This window comes from Anomalospiza imberbis, chromosome Z (assembly GCF_031753505.1).
Source record: "Anomalospiza imberbis isolate Cuckoo-Finch-1a 21T00152 chromosome Z, ASM3175350v1, whole genome shotgun sequence".
NCBI lineage: Eukaryota > Metazoa > Chordata > Aves > Passeriformes > Viduidae > Anomalospiza > Anomalospiza imberbis.
This window is the reverse complement of record NC_089721.1, coordinates 27,087,693-27,110,810: the sequence shown is the minus strand read 5'-3', so window position 1 is coordinate 27,110,810 and position 23,118 is coordinate 27,087,693. Positions and strand designations below refer to the sequence as shown.

Below are 23,118 nucleotides of genomic sequence, written 5' to 3'. Positions count from 1 at the left end.
TTAACTAACATAGGGCGAATGTTCTGCTATACAAACCCACGTCTGGACTGGATGCGTTTCTAAAATGAGGGGTTTGAGTCTTAGCTTTTGCAGCACGAGCCAATCCTGAGGGATAAAATAGTTTTATGTTGGACATTGCTGCCCTCCAGTGACAACACAGGACATGCAATTACAAAGAGAGCTTTTGCTGTAAAAGGTTTCTTTGCTCTCAAGGTAAATGATCTGATCATTGAACTATGACAGAATTTAATGAGAGTGAAATCTTAATTAACCTTAGCCTTAAAATATCGTTTGATTAAACAAACTATTTGAATGTAAATAAATACATACTTCTGCAAATATAATGTGTAGTGCTATACAGTTACAGTCAGCAATACTTCTGTGTTGCAGTAAAATTGTGCATGACAAGCATTTCAGAAAAGCTGAAAGCAAGAAAGCTGTATTACATGACAATTAGTTAAATAACAAATGGGTCTAATTTAGCTATGAAATTTCTTATGAATGTGACAGTGTTTACACTACTGGGGACTCTCATAATAAACACTGTCAGGCATTTCCACAAAAAGCAGTGTAAATCATAAAATGTGCATCATTGCCTTCATTCCACAAATTACCCAACATTTCAGTGGCAATAAATGACTGCTTTAATGTTTGCTAAAAATTAACCTTAATTCTTTTACAAGAAATGTGTTATATGGTACACAAGTTGTTTGATAGTCCTTAATATTGTAGCTCCATATTTTCAATCCTTTGTCTTTCAATCATTTTCCCTTTGTTTAGCTTATAGATTTGCATTTTGATGGGACCTTGTCCGTATTGCAAAAAATTGTGAAAATCATACCCTTTGATGCAGTGTCTTGATGCAAAATCTTAAACCTACATGCTTCACCAGGAAACAAGTGTGTTCCTTATGGGGAACATGATCAGAGTACACACCCAGTCCTTGCAGATCAGTCAGTCCTCAAGACACAACATTTTTGATTTTGCAAACTTGTCTTCAGTAAAATTCTCTTTTGAATCAGATTAATAATTAAAAAAAACATGCTTATGCACTTTTTATCTTTCAGTTTTCCAACAGCTTTTGGATTCTCATGCACTTGAGCTCTGACAAGCAGAACACATTCCTTTTTTTGTTAAACTCAGGACTACAATGCTTCAGATGAATGCAGCAAACTATTTCCTCTGTCATTAGTAAACCTTTTAGTTCTGCAGTGAACCTGGCAGAACAGAGTGTGCTAAATACTAAACACTTATCTAACTTACAATCAATCTCTGGGAGACATAAGCGCACTCCTCTAGGTTCCTGCACTGCACTTTTCTATTTCACCAATAAGTTGTGATCAGAAAAGAAGTAGCAATAAAAACACACTACCTGAAATATCCCTACCTGAAATAACTCAGAGGAAGTGTCTACGACCTAGGCCACTTTTTAGTAACATGGCAAAGAAACGATGATGATTATCTGAGAAAATTTTCTGTACCACAGTTTGGGAGTGTCCGGAGACAAAGTCCTTGCATTGTTAAACAGAAGGGATGGACATTTGCAAAAAAATAGCTATGGGTGAAAGAAAACCAGAAAATATTAGTAATGTAGTTGATGAATTGAAGGGCATGGAAAAGCATGGAAAAAGGATGGTTAGTATGGAATAGACAGACAAGTAGAGACACAGGACAAAGCAAAAGATAGAAATATGAAAATAAGAATGAGAAAACTTCAGAACTTGGGAGAACAAAAAGTCTTTTTCCATGCACTGTGCAAATAGACTTTTGATCTTCAAATAATTGCTTATATTTTTAAAATAAATTTCTTTCCTTCAAAAAGAAAATATTTAAAATTCTTGATATATAAAGTAGTCACTTGCCTAAATCCTGAATCTCAAATTTAAGATATAAGTAAGGAAAAGATGGAATTTAACAAAATATAATGACTTAACAAAATGTTTATAGAACTTGTTTTTAAAGAAAAAGATTTAGGTTAAACCTGCTTATACATCTTTCATTTAAAGTTATATAGGCATGTCTGTGCTTCACTGGTTGGGTTTTAAGGCTCCCCATCTAGCTTCAAATGTATTCTTTGGAAGTAAAATTTTACTACTTTTATTCAACAAAATCCTATCAGTAACTAATCACCAAAGATATTTCACACTCTAAAGTACGTATTTGTGTCATTCACTTTAAGTGTCATATTTATTTTGAACTCACTTAAAATCTTGATTTGTCATCATGCTCTCTGGGAAAGCAACTACACACAGGCTGCATGACTTTTACCCACCTTCGTACTTCATTATTTGTAAATACACTGAGAGAGAAAAGAAAAAGTGATAAAAAGACACAAGACTTTCCTTAGCAGGAAAAAAACTCCAAAACTATCCATTATGCACATAAAATGATCTGTGTATCTTCCCCACTTAAGAAGGACAGATTTCATGTCTATCACAGCACTTTGAGGTTACAATTATCCACATTCCTTTTCAAAAGCACAGCTACTCTGTGAGAACTGTAATGCTCAAATGGTCCATTAATTCTTTAGAAAAGACACTATTTGTTCCTTAGGACTACCTTGCAATGTAAATTATCCATGTAAATCTTGAGAGAAACTCATTCTGAGGCACTTCTAAACTCAAAAGTTGATACACATTCTCAGGTAAATACAGAATGGGATACAAAAATTGTTACAGTAGCCTTGCCAGGGACCTGGTTGAGTCACCAACCCTGAAAGGATTTAAAAGACAAGTAGATGTGGCACAGACATGTTTTAGTGATGCTACTGCTGAGTTAATGGTTGCACTGATGATCTTTAGGGGATTTTCCAACCTCAGTGATTCTGTGATTCTATAAACAAAGTAGCCCACTAAAATTTCTCTGGGTTTCAAAAGCAAAAGCAGTTGCCAGTACATGTTTAGCAAGATACAGCCTTTGGATATAGAGCAGACATACACTGAGAAAAAAACATGACAAGATGACTGATGACACCATTATCTTTTATGAAAACCACTACAGGAAGGCTCCTGTGATCCAGGATTTTAATTTTTTTAAGGGAAAGACAGTAGTCATTGTTTCACATGCATGTATAATGCAGTATATATACATATACATGTGTATGTTTGTATGTAAACAAAAAGAAGAAAGAGTATATATTCTAATGTTTATGTGTATAGAGGTAGGTATAAGTATATACATCCCTAAAACTGACTTTCCAGAATTGGAGCATTGATATATAAAGCAAGTTTACTAGTCACTGCTTAGCTTTACACTCTCACTCATGTTTGGTCACTTCTGATAACTTGGAAACAAATGGGGAAGAAGTGTATGTATTCTTGTGAATTTGCAGAAATCTCTTAGTAGAATTTACTTCCTCTATACAACTTTGGAACAGATTTCCACCAGTTTGATCAAGTATAATGAATATGAATTGCAAGAGTTGGCAAGGGCTGTGTATGGTTCAGTTAGGCTTCTTGTATCCCAGAACTCAGCTATGGAAAAGTTTCATATTACAGCTCTGATAGTGCCAGAATAATGTCTTCACTTTAGCATAAACACAAGCAGAAATATTTTGGAAAATATTAACTACTTTACAAACTGGCAGTATAATTCACTGTTTGGGGTTTAGATTGATCTAAACCATTTCACTCAATAAACAGCATCTATTTTTATTTTCATCACTTACAGATATAGTTGAATACAGTACCATCTGCTCTCACAGACCTGGTTTTAGTTTGACATCTTTCACAGTTAATTTGATTCCTTATTTTATCTTAGAATGTGCATCTATTCAGTATATAAATGTTAAGTGAGTTTGTTTTGTGGAACCATTGCAAATCTCAGGCACTTTGACTTACTCAACTGATAAAGAGAACTTTGATAAATTTACTGCAAAATTCCTGAAGATTTTTTTCAACTAATCCAATTACAGTTATCTCTCTAAAAATACGTTTGTGACATGAAAAGAACAATTCCCTAAAAACTACAAAAAGGAAACGCTCCATAGGAATAGATACCGACTGAAGTGGAAAGCTACTTTCCACTTTCAGGAAAAATAAACATGAGGCAGAGAGCATCGCGTACTAAATATAATTGCTGTCTTTTTTTCCTGTATCTTACATTTTGTCATTGATCTTTTATTCTGGTACAAACACCAAACATTTTTGTCCTTGTAGAAGTTCTCATTTGTTTCTGGGGAGTAAGAAAAATAAGCAAGTCATAGAGTTATTTTTTCTATTTTTTAAGGACTACATCCTTGATTCTGTCTTTGATTTGTTTCCTATTTTTAAGTAGGATTTTTTTTAAATACCTTTTTCAAAATGAAATTAGCAAGTTCTTAGCACATCTGTGATTATTGGCAGAAAGTAACAGAAAAGCGTAAACAGAAAACTACCAGGTGTGTATTTTTTGTTGCAGTAAGACCAGCTTTTGTTGCTGCACATCAGATTTTCCTTGGATTACACCACTAGCTTATGAACAAGAATACCCTGCTGACTATAATGTCAGTGAGATAATAGTCCCCAATGTAAGATTATAAAAATCATTTCTGATGATATGTTGATAACATCAGGTGTTAAATATGGCTAAATGTTTCAGTTTGAACAAAAATTTTTAATTTGTGCAAATAATAAAGAAAAAACATATTTTAATTCTTACAGATTTTGTGGCTGGTGAAGAAGAGGTTACAAAAATAAAAGGAAAAATACCTGAAGAGGAAAACAGGCATGAAAATTAATTTATGTCTTGCGTTTTAAAAGAAAGGGAATCAGGTTTAGAAAAGGGCATTTTGACAATGACACACTCCTCCATCCCATCCTTCCAGGGCTTATTGCTCTGCTTCAGAAAGCAGCACACATTCATGCTTTAGCTCCAAATCCAATCACTAGTGAAGTCACATGTGAACTTAGAAGAACAGGACTTGTTCTTACCCAATGGACTCAGTCTTGGAGGTTTTTTCTAACTTACATGATTCTTTGATTACATGGGAACATTTGAATGGGCCAATTTTACCTGATGCAGCTTTTAATTTGTATTTTGGGGCATTTTTTTGTCTTTGATGTATGTAGCCCTAAGTATTTTTTGCTTGATGCCTAGAGTCTTATATTAAGCATATTTGCAAGAGGCTTGTTATTTTGGTCTGCTTATCTTCTTTTCTTTTTTACTTTACCAAAACCACATTTAGTGGTTAGAGACAGCATGGCTAACGCATCTCTGTAAAGAAGTACAGCAAGATTTAGTCAAGAATCACAGCAAGAGACATCTCTCAGCTCAAAGCTGATGACTGTTCATTGAGGCTAAAAATTTTGGAGGTAGCCAGATACCAGTGTTTGGTTGCATCACTCTTGCACACAACTAGCTGCAGAAATTGGTGAATAACAACATTAAGCTCACGGGTCACAGATGTTATGCTGGACTGCTGTTCGTATGTACTGACAAGAAAATACACAGAAGAAAAATGGCTATTGGAGCGTATTTTATTATACAGTCATTTGTAATACAGGAAAGGTGTCAGTTTTGAACATATGTATACAAACTTACAGTAAATTAAGTGATTAGTTGTTTTAAAGAGAGACAAGCTGCACTAAATCCAGTTTTATTTGTATAAAATTTAAAAAAAAACTTTTCATAATTTAGATTTATAGAATATACAGACTTTTATTGAAAGATGAACACATAATGGGTACAATTTCTTCCTCATACTAGTTTGAAAATGGACTCACATTTTACATACCTCCTTTTATATTCAGTGGAAACCTCCACACCTTGGTTTTATTTGTTACTCAGCCGCTTAATGACTAATTTTGTATTAGTCCAGCTATCTGAAACCGTAACTCAAGGAGCAGAATTTCAGAGAAAGAACTTCTTTGTACAAACTCAGTAACACTTTACATATTGAGTCACATTTTCTTTTACAGGAAATTTCCTCAAAATAAGAAATAATTTTAAAAAATTAAGAATTACAAATATTAATATTACTAGTCCTAAGGATACCAGTAAGAAAGGATTAGGACTGATAGTAATACGGTGAAAGATAAATAATAAAATAACTGGCACTCTAAAAAGCTTCGCTAATCCACAAGTAGCCCAGACAGCATTAAAGAGAATTACACCCTATATCAAGTCCGGCAGAGGTAGTGGTAAAGGCCACTGTAACTGTACATGAGATATTGGTCCATTTTTATAATTATGTAACACAACTAGAAACATCTAGAAAATACGTTTCTTTATAATATAATGAAATACCATGAATATATTATTCCCTTTGGTTTATGAATCTGGGATCATTCACTGCAGTATTTTAACCAAAAATGCTACCCTACCATTGCTGTATAGCAGTTGATAGGGGAAAAAAATAGAAAACCTCTTTAAAAGGATATACATGTGGATTGCCTGCACTAGCACAGAACTTATTACTTTATTTGGAGATCTGCATGTATGCACAGCTGAATGATGTTCCTTGAAGGAACGGCCTATAGATATTTTCCTTGGACTACATTTTAGCATCTTATACAGATTTATAACTGTATTTTTTTTTTCCAGAGGATTTTCTAGTCAATACAAAAGTGGTTACACAGAAAAAGTACTTAAGCCATCTAAGGCCATAACAGAACTTAAAAGCTGAAGTTTGTTTTATTAAGCCAGTAATACATGCTAAACAGGCACAAAGTGGTTACAAGAACTTACATGATCAAAACATTTTTGGGGCATGTAATAGAAATTATAGCCTCAGAAATGTGTAATAAATTACAATTTAAAAGGGTCAAAAGTACAGGATAAAATAATGTTTCCATGTCAACTGAATAAAAATAATTTATTTACAGATCATGAGGAAAAAAATAAAAGACCTTTCCTTTTCAAATAAATACATGTATTAAGGGAACACTTTCACTGACTAAAAAAATAAATTTATGTGATTAAATGAACAGTTCTTATGTACTAAACAAAACCATAAAAACATTCAAAGGACAATAGTGCAACCATGTCAGAGCATAAAGCTGATGTTTGCCATTTTATCTTTTAGGCTGAAGACAAGGTAACCTTTTAAAGTAAAACAACAGAAAAAATTATGCATGCATTATTTCCACATATAAATACATGCTTTAATTTCTAGATTTAAATATTTTTCAAAGTTCTTTTGCTTTAACGTAAAAAATTCATATGGTATTATGTGAACATTCAAAACATGATTGAGCTGACCATCACAGGATTTCTAAAATGAGTTCCAACAGAGCTATAGCTATATCCCCATTTAATAGTGCTTTTTCAGTCCTCTAGACATTGATCATAAATTTACTCCAAAGTAAAACTTCGTTAACAGCTAACAACCTTCAACACTGAATCTTATTTAGAAAACAACACTATTTCAAATTAAAGTTGCTTTACATGACACAAAAAATTACAGAACTTAATAAATTAATTCAGGCTACATAATTTCACTAAATAACATAAGACAGATTTTGGTTATTAAAATAAATGAAAAACAAAAGTACCAAAAACATCAGTGGCCTGCAGAGAGGGAAAAACTGGTGTGAAGGTAGGTCCCTGAACTCACATCCTTCAACCAGGATGTGAAGGATGGATATAAACAAACATGGATATTCTCATGGCACCCTCTGTATGATAAAAATATTAGATATGAAAGCAATTACTACACATGCACATATGCTGCTAACTCTGAGATGTGGAACCCAGAGACACTTTGCAAGAGACACTTCTGATGTTGTGACACAGGTGGAGAGAAGGCCAAGGGATCCACAGATACTGAAAGAAGTCACCAAGATTATAGTCAAATTCTTGTTAGTAGCAGGAGATGACATAATGGGGGGAAACTGTTATAAATTTGTAGTCATTTGAGGAAATGAAGTTTGACATGCAGAGAAATGTTTATCCAGAAAAGGACGAAAAGTATGAGAACATGTTGCCCAGATGGTGGTAGTACCTCTGTCCTGGGGCATTTTCACAGGCTAGCTACCCAAATAACAGATAACCAAATCTAGGGCTGGTTAATACGTCCATCTCTGCTTGGGTCCTTGGAAGGCTGGACAAAACCACTTCCAGAAATTCTTCCTGCAAATCACTTTGCAGGAAGAATTTGATTCCCTGTATCCAGCCAAAACACTTTACTCATGCAGGTATGTCAATAATGTTTAGGCAAACATTGCACCTCATTTATTGCAGGCCAAGACCATAGAGCTGGTCAAACACAGTAGCTCAGGACACACATACAGAACACTGGTCCCCAGTCCAGGCTCACCAGCCTAACAACACTGAATGAGAAACATTTTTGGAATGTAAGTAACAACTTAAAATCATGATCTTATACCGAGAAAATGCAAATGCCTACATGTTGAAGGCTCACACTTCATAAACCAAGCACTGTATCATCTTCCTCTCTTCTCCCTACTGCAAATACATCCCAAATTGATTTTATTCCATTTCATTCACATGGACAAAGGGAAGGGTTCACACAAAGAACACAGAAGAGGCCCTCATCAATGCAGTCCGTTAAATTTGGCTTTTCTCCTCAAAGAAGCTAACGGAAGCTGTATTTTTCTTAAATAATATAGGGTTAACAGCAAACAATATGTATGTGATTAGGCATATTCCTGATACACTTGAGTGTCCCGCATTCTCTGCTACATGCTTCAGATAAGTCGCAGAACTACAGTGAGGTGTCCTGTATTGCTGTGTGGGAAGATGCTACAACCCTGAAATCTCCTGCATCGAATTAGATAGCATGTGAAGATTCTCCTAGTACTTCAAAAAACCCTCATCAAACATGTTTTGTCTTCTAGGGCTGAACTATTATACAGTGAAATAAAATGTCTTATTCATTCTGGCATTAGATTTCTCTCTCTTGGTAAAAAAAATTCTTATAATTACCCAAGGATTAGCTGCTCTGATTACAGATTTGAAAGGATGCCTAAAACCAATACTTTTCCTAGTTGAAACCTTTTTATTTTTTGTAAATTATGAACCATCCTGTTTCTCAGATCCCCACATTTTATACAAGAGATAACACAGTACAGGCCATACAGTGTTGACACACAGTGCTGACAAAATACAGCAAATAGCTGCTAGTCATATGGTTTTTCCATCAGTTGATAAAACTTTATCCAGGTTTGATTTACTGAACTAGGCTTCAGCCTGGAGATATTAATGGAAATAGAGGAGACAACAGTTTGCTGGCTCTGAAAAGGTCCTATCCTATTTTGATCAAAATCAGTGAACATTAAGAAGAACTGGATTTCAATCACTAACTGTATAAATGCCCATAATTTTTTCCTACACTATGGAACTCTTGGGAACTATTTTAAGCAAAATTCAGTGTTTAGAGATGCTGACACCTAAAGCTACCACCCACTGATAGGTTTCTCAGAACTTTTCTAAAATTAGGTGAAGGAACTCTCATTAAGGTGATTGCTGTTCATTCCAGGGTTCTCTCTTACTGAAAAATTTATACAAATGCTTGTGCATGTGCAGCAATTCTTTCACTTGCTGATTTAAAACTTATTAAAAATGCATTAAAAAATATCTATTAAATCAGACTCCTACTACAATTACAATCATCCTGCTTTTACAATCCTTCGATCACTGACTGAATAGAAGATATAGAAGACACAGAAAAAGCAAAGGAAAAATTACAACTTGTATCACTCTAGTAACAATAATGATCTAGCCTAAACAGGCAGATAGAGATTGGATCATAACTCATTTCAGCAATCCTACGTATAACAGGTGTAACATTCTCTCTAGAATGTTGAACTGTAATATTCCAGAAAAATGTTTATTTCACCTCTTAGCTGTGCAGAATCAGTTATGAAAGTCTACTTCTCACTTCTTAGTCAAGCCTCAATACTCTAAATGCATTCTAACTAGCCAACTTCTGAGGAACTACAACAGAACACCATGTACCTGCCACTGTCTTCTTCTGACAAAGACCATTCTGGTTGCCCTAAACTTAGGGATTACTTGGATTCCAAACCCTTAATGGTTTGGAGTTTTCTTAAGAAATGTTTAATCAAAATATACTTAAGGCTGTCAAAAACTAGATAAGCAGACATGATCAAAAAGAGACTAAATTAACTGAAGCTGTTATTTTTTCTTTATCTTTGACTGATATTGGATACTACTAAGGTCTGTATATAAGAAATACAAATGCCAAAATGCCATAAAGAACCATGCAGGTAGGGTCAATAATATATATTACAATATTGTATGCAGTGACTACTGTAGCATTGATTCTGAGCTCATTGCACTGAATAATATTACTTTTGTAAAGTGAAAAAAGAGTCTATAGGGTGAAGCAATTTCACAAATTTGAATAAGTAGAAAGTAGAGTCTGGATTTTGAACATTATGTGTCGCTTCTAAATATACAAATGTATAAATCCATAATAAAATGGAAACACTCCTGAAATATTTTGATTTGGTTGTTGGCTTTGGTTTTTTTAAATATACGAGTTATTTAGTTAAGGAAAATTGTCTGTCATTTAAACATTACAACAGTTTTTCGTGAGTGCTGACTTTTTGACAGGTGTCCCAGCCAGGCTGGTTATTGATCTTGTATCATCTTGATTATCACTTCTTTTTCGCACCTCGCTGTAAAAAAAAAAAAAAACAAAAGCAAAAAAACCCCGCACTCAATTAACATATTTTTATTCATGTTCAGTTTTCTATTTTTCCCCACTATATGCTGCAGAGTTCATCACCATCTATTGTATGGCTAATACAATGTAAATTAGTATGGAATCAACATGTCTCACAAGTTTCCAATTTGGTAATAATTTTGACATTTCTATGCAATTCATAGTGATAAAAATCTAATTTTTTTAATAGCTAGTAACTCCCCCAAGTTCTGACTTATCTTGCATTTTCTTTTGAGTAGTTTTTCTTATTTGCTTCTGTATTTTACCATAGAAAAATAGTATGTTCATAGCTCTAAGATTAAACCAAGTAACTTCAGTTTCAAGTGTAAATGTAATTTAATAGAAAAAATGCTTGTTGTTGGATGTTTTTTAGAAATGCAGACTTAAAAGCTGTGCACATATGATTGATTATGGGTTACAGACCATTAGCCTTTCAAAATTGTACTTTAACCAAAAATGGTTTGAAAAGGTAGTAGAATTATAATATTTGGCTCACACACTATCTTAGAAATACCAGGGTGCTAAATGTACATAAACAGAATATCTACCTTGTAAATAATTTAGAGAAGGGGACATCAAAGAAAATATATGTAATCAGAATATTCAGTAATAAAACTGAATACTTATTAATATGTGTAAAAGAAACAAAAAATAATTACACATAGAATTATTATATTTAAAAATAAATTATAGATGTGTCAAGAAAATGAATCCATGTACAATTCAATTTACAATTCATTCAGCAAATAGGTCTTAAAACTGTGGGCTCTGTAACTGAGTCCTGGTTTAAATGCTAATTATTGAGATAGCTTTGTAACATTTTCAAGCAAAAATGTTACTTCATTAAACTGAGAATGCATCCCATCTTGCATTTAGTTGTAATGATTTAACAGAATATTATTTTCAAATTTTTTTTTAGTACTGGTACAATTTTAAAACTGTATGTGTATCTTTCTACGTGCATTCACATACAATGTCCTTTTCATAAAATATAATCAGATGTGTTTAGGTGAAAATAGAAACAGTTACTTACCGAGCAAGATGAAGAACTGCTTCTACAATATTAGATCCATCTTTAGCACTTGTTTCACAGAATAGTGCATTGTAAGTCTGTGAGTAAAAATAAAATGTTAAGCTAACTGATCTGAGACACTTCCCATGTGTATGGGTACATTTAATTACAAATTGTTTCCTGAATAACACAAAGAGTGACAGTACATTTAAATGAACAGGATTTCTTCTAGTGCTCTTCATTGTCCAACACATTCTCTTGAGTACAGTGAAATAAAACGGTAATTGTTTTTTAATTCTTTCTGGTTTATAATCAGTATATTCTGAATAAATAAACTGACTAAAAGCCATATTATAAGCTTAATACTCAACCTCAATCTTCTTGTCCACATGACTGCAAAATAGTAAGAGAGTGGCCAGGATAGGTTACTAAATCTAACTTGCTAGCTACTGTAATTACAGAATCTGGTTATTTTAAGTTAACCAAAAAAACATCATTCCATAAGTAACAGACATGGTATCTGCCCCAGTATAATCAATCACTGAGTGCAAGCACTCAGCCACTCAAGACCCTTAAGATACTTCCTATTATTCTACAAAATACAGGATTTGTGCATCTCTTTCACCCATATAAATACATGCAAAAATAACTTGTTCACACTTCTATTTAAAGCAGAGAATTCCTTTTTTCTTTCTGCACATGTGGCAGGAATACAAGACAGTCTCTTGAAGATGAAAATACTCCACACAAAATCTGGACAGACACAAAACAGTCAATAGTGTGCTTCATATTTGAATTGGCAACTTCTATTCAGCAGCACAAAACCTCAGTCTTCCGTCCATCCACCTTTTTATAAGAAAGACTGAGAAGTCTTTCACAGCCAATAATGAAGTTCAGCTCAGCAGACACTGAGATGTGAACCAGAAACATTTAACCCAGAAAACATTCCTAAGACAATTTTATACTAATGAGGTACACTTGGACCTTACCATAGCCAGCTTTTCTCCATAGTTTATAGGCACACACTTTTGCCCTTGTTCTGTAACATCTTGACGGAGATCTGCCTTGTTTCCCACCATCATAATTGGAATATTCTCGTGAGTCGCATCCTGTGAGGAGAATTTTATTTCCTTATTGCTAGAACACTCAGAATACAAAGAAGTAACTAACATAATCATGTCAAATCAATTTCCTTTCCGCAAAGTCTTGCACACTAGTAGAAAAAATCTGACAAACTATGAAAGCTATGCTAAGAACTTCTATAAACCACTCAAAATGTAAGCAGTCAGCTTAACTATCAACCGGCAAAGATGTGTTTCCATTCCCATAAGCCTTGTTTATCAAAAGAATTTAATGTGTTAAGTTAATCTAATGGAATTGGTTACTGCATCTAAATGCTGTATGACAAAATTACTAAGGGAAAAGTAACCAATTCTTATACCATCACTAAAAGAAAATGCTTTCACAGAAGATGAAATAAGTATTTTGCTTACCACTTTCCCTCCTATTGAGCATACCCAGCACAAGAGAAAAACCCCTTGCACTAAATGCAAATTCATATTCAAATAAAAAAGCAAGAAGTACAAGTAGAAAGAAATACTGAAAATTTCACTTGAGCTATAGCTAATTTACAGAATCTAATATATTAGTTTAAAATGCAAAGACTCCAAGGAATACTCAAGCTATCCACAAGAAGGTATCTGAAATGTGCTGCCACATTCATTTTAAATGGAAGTGAATGGGAAGAGTGTCACTGCACAACATCCTTTAACACAAAAAGATGTAGCAGAATGAATCCTAACTGAGTATGTCAGGATACATTTAGGACTTCCATGTAGCTTTTGTTTCTATGACAGCCTCCAGTTTAGATAATTACAATTTACATCTAATATAATTTTATACATAAAAAACTAATAATGTAGTGAAACATAGCTTCTAAGTTCTAGCATATGTAAGGGTCTTACCTCAATCATATCCACCCATTCTCTCACATTAATAAAGCTTTTTTCACATGTTACATCATATAGTAGTAAGACACCATCTGCTCTTCTGAAGTATGATTTAGCAATACTTCGAAATCTTTCAGAAAAAAAGAAAAAGAAAATATTTGCGTAAGGCCATATTATCAAATAACAGTTCAGTTTAATATCATTAAGATATTAGGTCTTTTCCAACCTTAATGGTTCTATGATTTTACGATCCACCTACACATAACTTCCTAAACTGATTGGCCCACTTTACTTCCTTTGAAAAGGACAGAAATCCAGTAAAATTAATTGAAGACTTAATGATCAATTACAGTCATCTTTGTCACGAACATTATACAATCTACTCAACCAAGTACAGTAACTAGGTATTTACATTGGATATTAAAATATTCTTCAAAAATTTATTACATGAGAGAAGACTGATTGGATCCCTACCTACATACAGCCCAACACAAATCTTAGTCAATGAACATATTAAACTAACTTCCACAGCACTACATTAACCTCTTAATAAGCCCCTAAAAGCTGTCGGTAAAGAAGCAATGGCTCTCAAGTAAAGATGTCATAGGATTTTGAGGAAGCTTTACACAATATTTTGAAGAATCCTGGATATAAATTCAGCAATTTACAAAGATATTTTTGGCAAAATTCCAAAGTCTTTGGAAATAAGTTTTTATATACTAAATACAATAGAATCGGGACCATGATTTTCAAGGAAAGAACAGGAGATGGGTAGGAAGGGAAGGGAATCGCTAAGAAAAAGCCTGCTTAAAAATACATGTGTATAAGAACAAAGAAAGCTAATGACTAAAACCAGAAGAAACCATATGCATCTACTCCATCGTTTAGTATTGCCAAGGAGGGACATGCAGATTTAGTTAATTAGTCCTGCGGTGAACCTCAACTATTTCTCTCTATGGTGAGAAAAGATTACCTCAAGCATCACTGAAGCTAACACATAAACATTCCACCTCTCTTCAGGCCTCAGCAGAGGAAAATTGCATGTGTTTATAGATATTTACATATAGACCATACAATTAATTTTTTTTCAGCTATATGAAAAAAGGTAAATTACTTTTACAAACACAAGAATTCAAATAAGGTAAATGCAGAGGATCACTAACCTCTCCTGCCCAGCCGTGTCCCACAGCTGTAACACTGTAGGTTCTCCATCAACAATTAGTCTTTTCATTTGAAAATCCACACCTGAAAAGAATTAGGTGTATAGTCTTAAAAAAAACATCAGTACTCTTAAAGAAACCACAAAAAATTAAAAGGTAGGGGCTATATACAAGTTTATCCAAAATTCACCTCTTTTAATAGGTTATGAGATTTCAGTCAGTCATCCTTGCATACTTCTGAACTGCGATAATCCCCTGAATGTATTTGCCTTTTTGCAGAAGAATTAATACAAATTGCATTTTGAACAACAAGCAAGATCTCTCACTGCTTTATTTCGCTAAACAGTTTTATCAAAGAAGTGAAAATGTTTATAAAAAATTGATTTCAAATACCAAGGAAGAAAAAGATAAATTAGAATAAAAATCCTGACAAAGCAATAAAACAAACATGTAAGTATGATTTGATTGGAAGACAAAATTCAGTCTTTGGAATCCTTAAGATTTAAGTTTATATATATACAGATGAAGCCAGAAATCCTTCTAGCTGTATTTAAACCAAAGCTTCAATTACACTTTGAAGAAATTGCAACAAAAAATAGTAGGAAAGACATCAAAGGATAGTATGAAATACTAAGGAAAGAGGAAAGTGTTGAGAAAACAAGAAAGCAATGAAAAATGCAGAAAAGCTCATACACACACTGAAAGTTCCTTACACTGACATTCCTCCTCTGGTGCTTTGTGTTGTTCAGAAAGAGGCTTCATAAAGAAAAACTAGATTAGACCGGTACCCTGTTATCCACTACAAACAGCTGTTATTACTAAGCTTTACTTCTCAATTAGGTCTCACAGCCTGCATGAAAAACTGTGTATATCCCTACCAAGCAATCACAAAGGCAAAGCTTTTCATCCTCTTTGCTACAAAATAACAATGAAATTAATTTCAATATTTTAAGAACAACAACAACTATACCCAGAGTTGCACTGGTATTGCCTTGAAATTCATTCTTGCAAAGTCTCGTAAGAAAACTGGATTTTCCCACTGCTGCATCTCCAGCAAGAACAATCTTGTAAGCCTTTTCTGTACTGGGGTATTTTGGAGTGCATTCAGTTGCATCTGACTGAAAATAAAAATAATCCCTCTGTAACAACTCATAAAAAAACCCACCCCTTTGTATCATCCTTTTCCATTTTTCCCCTGAAGAACTTGTTACCTGAGGAGTGAGAGCAGATATGTGCTTTCTCGTTGAAGCAACTGAGCTGCTTCGACTAACTGGTCGCGAGGGCTTCCAGTCTAAAACTGCAGTGCTGTTAGCAGGACTGTAGGCTTCTTCATCTCTGATCTCTGGAACCTGAAAATATGAGTTAGTTCTCTGGTGCGAAAAGTATGTTTTTCTGGAAAGGCACAGCTAAGACTGATTAAAACATTTTAACAGTTTGGATTAAACAGAGATAAATGACGAGACACAGCTGTGCAATTCTAATCAAAACACTGTGATAATTCTGTACTCATTCATTTCTGCAGTTTAGTATAATCTACATTCTGTCTTTTAACATTTTTATTGTTTGGCATCCATTCTTTCAGTACTCTAATAGAGTAAACTAATTTCTATATGAAAATTTCAGCTTAAAACATAGTCACAATAAACAATTAAGACAATACTTTATTTCAAAGCTTATATTGCAAACATTAAGAATTTCCCCAAAGCCATTACTCTCTATGCTATCACTACTCAGCTAAATTAGGTAGAGCACAGCTGTAATCAACATTCATAGCCAAGTCTCCACAGAGATTAATGTCTACTAAACACACAGCAAACAATTTACCTTTAAAAAACCCCATATTCTACTGTGCCTGATGTTATTATTACGGTGCAGTCCTCAGAAACTCTTTCAATGTTACTAACAATAAAAGACACAGTAACACCTTCTTAGATTTTTTTAATTCTCCAAGACTTTAGCCTGTAAGTCAATGTGTGCATTAACAGTATTCCATCTCATACGTGCTTTTTTCTTCACTGCCACAGCACAGTAAGAGGAAGGGAATAGAAACCTCTTTTATTTCTATGCACTTTTTTATCATTAGATAATGAGCTCTTTTCTGCGTACAGTTTAACAACCTTCAAAAATCACATAAACTTCAAAAATGAAGTTATTACCTCAAAAATTTATCAAAAATGTAAAAATAAAAAGAAGACTATTTATACATTCTAAAAAAAGTTCACTAATTTATTTAAATATGTATGACCCAAATATTTCCTTTTAACTGGCCTGTGGGCAAAGATCCATTTTATTTTAAAAACAGAAAGCTAATTTTGTCTCCAATCAAAGTATTTTCTCAGAGAAAAAGTAAATCTGGCACTTACATCTGTATCAGAAGCATCCCCACCAAAGCCTTCTTGCATACACTGTGACCTTTGAAAAATCCTTTGATGCCTATATTCCACTTCTGAATCATACTCATTTGAATCTCTCAGGGTAGACAAACCACTGTCAAAACAGCTCTCAGGTAAGCTGTCAACTTCACAGTTTACCCTTTGCATCGGATCACAAAGAGCTAAAGAATCATAATCTTCATCAACACAAGATGAATGAGATGACCTAATAAAAAATATTGGAGGGGAAAAATAAATTATTCCATATAATAAATCTTAATAATAAATAATTGCTCTTCCCAACAAAATCTGAGCCCTTCTGGAACAGTCAATTCTTAGAAATGCTAATGTTAAGTTTAAGACATATGTCAATCCCTATCTTGCCTTTATAAAGAATTTCTTTCTCAATCATATGTCTTGGGATGCTCAGGTCAAATTATTTAATCTATGTTACTAATGATGACTTTCCAAGTCTCAGTAATTATGATGATCTGTTAATTTTAAAAAGCCTATTTAAAAAAACATTCAGAAAGTGATGTACTATGAAGACATGAGAAAAAGCAAAATACATATGATGTTTTAGCAAATTTTGGACATAAAATGACCTTGACATACTGTATCTCATTTAAATTAATGCATTTGCTCACAGAGGCAAACATGCCAATAAGAAGCAGCTATAAATATAGAAGATGGAGTAGCCAAGTTCAGGAGAAATGGTGGAAGAATTCACTGAATAATTTTCTTACAGTTTGACAGACTATGCAAAACCTAAACTTTTACGCAGATTTCCTCTGTTTTCCCTTATTTTTCCATTAAAAAAGTAATTTTTTTTTCATTCTGGATACTGTAATATATAAAAATATTTTAATGAATGCTGCAATGACAGTATGGCTTACAGAAAAAAAAAAGGTTTTATTGATGCAAATAAAACCACAGAAAAAGGAAGGTTAATAGAGTGAATCCTAAAAAAACCAATATTATAAAAAAGGTTACGATGGCTACAATCATTATCATGCCCCTTCAGCAAGACAGGGACAGGCATCAACTGAAGTGAGGCATTAAAGGTCTCCAAGTTGTAGCAGAGAAGAGAGGGTCTGGCTTAGCCCTGTTGGGAATGGATGTGATGCACTGACCTGCTAAATCAGACAAGGTCAGCATCAATCCTTGTAATAACAGCTTGCTCCCAGAGGGGTTCCTGTGTGATGGCACAACACAGGAGAATACACTGGTTAAAATCACCAAATCATGAAGTTTTTACTGAGTTGAATTCCTCTCTGCACCTGGCCAAATGGGGGTGGACAGTGGCATCATCATCCTATGCAGTAACATTCAGAACCATCTAATTTACACCCCCTAAGGCTAATGAATAATCACATGAATGCATGTGATCTTTGCTGTAGTATATCAACATGCACATGGTCTTTGTATTCATGCACCTACTAATCTATATCAAACCACTGAATTACTGAGGAAGAGTGCATGCTATAACAAAGTTAAGCTTGTCAGGCATTCCCTGAAATAAAACTCTTTAGTAGGGAATTCTCAACTATACTGAACTATGAATTCAATGGTGGGAATTTCATATATGCATAAAGCATATATTAGACCCAGAATCTTACAGACAAAAAAAAAAAATCATACATTTTAGAACAAATTGTTTAAAACATCTTAGTATACAAACCAGTATCTCTTAATGCTTATCTGATGTCAGGAGACAAAGCACTGAAAACAAACAGGTTTTGGGACATTCATATCTCTTTTTGTCTTTTGAAACTATCACGTCACACATGTTAAGATTAAGCTTTATTCTTACCACATAAACTTTCTTCTGAAGTGGCTTGTATTTCTCACTTTTGTGGAAATGCAAGGATTGCACCATGTGCTATGTTCTAATAAATATTCATAAAGAACAACATAACTAAGCCTGCAGAGAGGTTTTAGTTAATCCCTCAGAAAATTACTGAATGTAATATGAAAATTAGAGTGGATGCCTCTAAAAATTTGCAGATGGTCCAACATTAAGGAATTGGGTTTATGCGCATTCAGAAATAGGAAAGCGTTTCTGACAACCAAAACTTGACAATCAGCAAACACATCTCATGTGGAGACAGCAGAATAAGAATGACAATACTGAATGAATGGGGATATTGTAAGTGTGAAGCAGAAGTCAATTTAATTCTAATCCAAGATATTTTTCTTTTTGGCAGACTAGTAAGACCTCTATTAGAGACCTCTCTATGGTTTGGAATACCACTGAAAGAAAAAGAAGACAATCTATCAATTAAGTAAGGACACACATTTTTGCTGATGGATCTAACTGTTTAAATAAAACAAGTGTGAAAGCATAAACATGACTGACAGCACTCGGGGTTGCCTCCAGTACCCACTGTCTTCAGTGAGTCTCTGAAATGATGAGGAAGTTCTGATCAATGATCTGTATCCAGTACAAAAATAAATACCTCTGATCATCTAATTGCATTTAGATAACTTACTGGTTTTGTACTCTTATCCCATTATTATCCAAGTGCATTCCCTACTCTTGCATGTCAGTGCGAGATGAGGTGATTTGAAGAATCAGGCCCACATTTTAGTCATTATTATATGGGTAAAAAGGCACACAAGCTGAACATAAAACCAAAAATATTTCATTTCTCAAGTACTGAGTAAGGCTAACAAAGGTCCTCAAAAGAGTTTTATTGTTTCTTGGAGACAAAGAGACTGAGACTCAAACTAGGATCAAAAGAGGTCAAGACCAGACAACAGGCTGACCTCTCCATAAGTTTATGCCTTCCACTGAAAAGAGTTATCCTGAACTTTCTGAAGTAGTTGAGAAGATTGCTATTGACTTTAGTGTATTTTGGATCATATCCTATGGTCACACATTACTTCTAAATCAAACAGAACTATTCTCTCTTACTTAACAGTAATCTGCCCTTCTAAGACAAGTCATTCTCAAATTAACAAAAGCAAGCCTGGCTTACCTGTCATACCGTGAGTTTAAAGGAGAATGTTCACCATTAAATTTAGGACTGCTTCTAGAAATGGTACTTCCTGGTGAGGTATTTGCTAACCGCTGCAACAGATACATAATAAATGCTGAGAAAAAAGCTGGATGTATTTATTTTTTTTTCATATAAAGAAACATATATTTAGCTACTTACATTCAGTTAAACCTCGTACTTTATATATGACTGAGGGTCATAAGGCTTATTACCTATAGCATTTGGGCTTCACCACTGCCTTTAAACTGAACGTACTAGACATTTTCAACCACAGAAGACAACAGAATTTCCAAGAGGATGATTTTATTGACTACACCTCAAGACTCTGAAATGCTAAGCTTTGAAAAGCGCTATTTAGACCATGGCATGGTGACTACTCAAAAAAAAAAAAAAGAACTTGTCACTATCTGAGCTAGTTTCAGGAGAGCTACCTCCTAGTTCTTGAGAGATTTAGTGAAGGAAAGGTCTCAACTAATAGCACGTCGCAAAGTATTTTGTGCATTCTCCTGTGCCTCCATACATTTATTCACTGGAAACAGCTTCTTCTGTCTTCTCTGTAACATGCTCATGTACATGTCCAGGCATGACAGTAGGAAATGGTATCCATTGCTGCATCAGTAGCGAAGCTCTGGTAGCTTGTATTAGCAAAAAGCACTCATGTTCACTGGAATGGAATACTGGAAACAATCAGTGACCTGACTCCTATTTTCCTCTTTCCTGTCCAGTATTGTCTTTGTGGGCCCATTATTCTGGCCACATCCTTCTAAAAAGCTATCTGTTTTCCTCATGATGCCCAATCATTAGTTTTAAGAGTTTTAACAGGTTTCACAGGATTGCAAAATGACAGTGTAGAGTAGGTTTTATCTTACTTTCAAGCCTTCCTTTCTCTAGTTTGGAGAATGTCAGGTGACATCTACTACAAGAGACTCCAATGAAGTTCTGAGAGCCCAAAAGGGTCTGACTAAGGTCTCTATTAGTAGTCCATTCTATTCATTTTCCCAGTGACTTGCCTGGACAAAAGTTCAAGTTAGGTTAAGACCTTGCTACTAAAAAAGGGCATTTTTCTGAGAAAGTGTGTTGTCAATGGTAGGACACTCCCATACACAACACAAATACATTCCCTTTAGCACAAGAGAAACTGTTGATTTATTCACCTCATTAAATATCACAGAATATTAAAAAAATAGTCACATTCCAAAGCACCTCAGAAAGCAGCAATACTCTTAACAAAACTTCCATTAAACATAAGTAAAATCTAACAAAACTACATAGGAGTATTCCCACAGTGAATCCACTGAATAAAACTCAGAATTTTCTTAGTACCCACTGAGGTACCAGTTTAAATGTGCTGTGTTTATTCTTACACCTCCTATGACAATATAACAAAATGATAAATACATACCAATGATCTGCTGTACTTGCTGAAACTGTTTTCAAGTGCACTTCTTAAACCATCGTTGCTGTCATGTAATTTTCTATTAGCTGATCTAACAAGGAAATACAGTTTAACTTGCAGAACTCAAGAAAACACAAAAAACTATGTAACTACTCAAAAAGAAAAATTTTCAAAATACTTCTAAAAAAGCCCTTTCTTTCTTTAGCTAAACACTAAAGAGTAACATGAAACTAAGAAACACATTGACTGATACTCAAACAAATTATCTGAAAAAAAATCACTGTGAATTTTAGGTTTCAGTGGCAGCCCAAGAAGCCCATTTTCACTTGTACAGCATGGTCTCTGGTCAACTGAGTGGGAAAAAAGGCACTGTAGGAATGGTGACCAAAAAAAAAAAAAAAAAACACCCACACAATAAAACAACTAGTCCAGCCATTTCTATTTCTGTACAAAATGACTACTCTTTAAATATTGCTGAGGTGATTCTAAAGACAAATATAATAAATGTGCTTGAAATAAAGAATACATTTAGGATATAGATATTAAATAAAGATATAAAAAAATCTATCCATTGTGACCCTTCTTGTGCACCTACTGTATAATAATGCACACTCTCAGTACTTTCCAGACAACAAGATAGGGAGTTACTGGAGAAACAAAGCCAATAGAAAAAGGAACCAGGCAATAATTTTTATGACAGCATGGATAGACTCAAATTGCATTCAGCTTATTAGAAAGAAATGAAAGTTAGTGGGGCTAAGAAAAGAAATGGAAAGAAACAAACTGAAGTGTTAGTGGGTCGGTACCACAGTGGAGTTAATACCACGGTAACATTTACGACAGTCAAGAACAATACATTTTACAATAATTTAGGCCATTTCAGTATTTTCACTTGGAACCTTTTCCCAAATTTCAACCCAATCTTTTGCACACAAAAACACTTATCTCAAATATGGCAGGACAAAGTTTGATGATTAAAAACTGCATTTCTAAAAACTTACTGAAGTATTTCAATTTGTCTTTCCAGATTATCTCTGTCTTCAGTATACTCTCGGATAATTTCTAGATCCCTGGGGGAAAAAAAAAAAACAAACACCAAACCTAAATGAACTTATACTTAACAGGATATTCTTACATTTTCACCATATTGCCTTTGGCAGCGTTTACATTTATGCTGAAATATGCTGAGAGCAGTTTCACACAAAGTGACTTCATTAATCTCTGCCATTATAACTCAACAAAGAATGTAAATGAAAAATGAAAGTTGTACAAAATAACCAAATATAATTTGTATTATCTGATGATAACCATACAATGAAACTGCCTTTTATACTCCTTTAAAAGAGTAACTAGAAGTAGCATTCATTCACTTTAAGAAAAAAAATGGTTAAGATAGACATGAAAGGCTCCCTAAACTATTCTCCCCAATATTCATACAGATCCTCATGTGAGTGCAAGCCATGAAGAAAAAAAAATGCCTGATGCTGTACTGTTGTTTCATTCCTAATAAAGTTCTACTAAAATCAATGGATATTGTTGCAAGATTGTGAGAGTTTGCATCATATCCAGAACTTGCTCTTTCAGAAACCTAACAAGC

General features: G+C 34.0%; 1 protein-coding gene across 1 annotated transcript in view; it reads right to left on the bottom strand.

Moving 5' to 3' along the window:
• Window positions 1-10,172: 10,172 nt before the first annotated feature.
• RASEF (RAS and EF-hand domain containing) overlaps window positions 10,173-23,118 on the bottom strand; it is a 29,458-nt gene continuing 16,512 nt past the window's right edge. The window contains exons 7-17 of the mRNA XM_068175889.1: window positions 22,523-22,591; window positions 21,528-21,612; window positions 20,105-20,196; window positions 17,115-17,349; window positions 15,963-16,100; window positions 15,722-15,869; window positions 14,755-14,836; window positions 13,607-13,721; window positions 12,632-12,751; window positions 11,664-11,740; window positions 10,173-10,583 (exon numbers count right to left, since the gene is read on the bottom strand). Coding sequence (XP_068031990.1) covers window positions 10,475-10,583; window positions 11,664-11,740; window positions 12,632-12,751; window positions 13,607-13,721; window positions 14,755-14,836; window positions 15,722-15,869; window positions 15,963-16,100; window positions 17,115-17,349; window positions 20,105-20,196; window positions 21,528-21,612; window positions 22,523-22,591 — 1,270 coding nt within the window. The 3' untranslated portion in view covers window positions 10,173-10,474. The remainder of the gene's footprint in view (window positions 10,584-11,663; window positions 11,741-12,631; window positions 12,752-13,606; window positions 13,722-14,754; window positions 14,837-15,721; window positions 15,870-15,962; window positions 16,101-17,114; window positions 17,350-20,104; window positions 20,197-21,527; window positions 21,613-22,522; window positions 22,592-23,118) is intronic.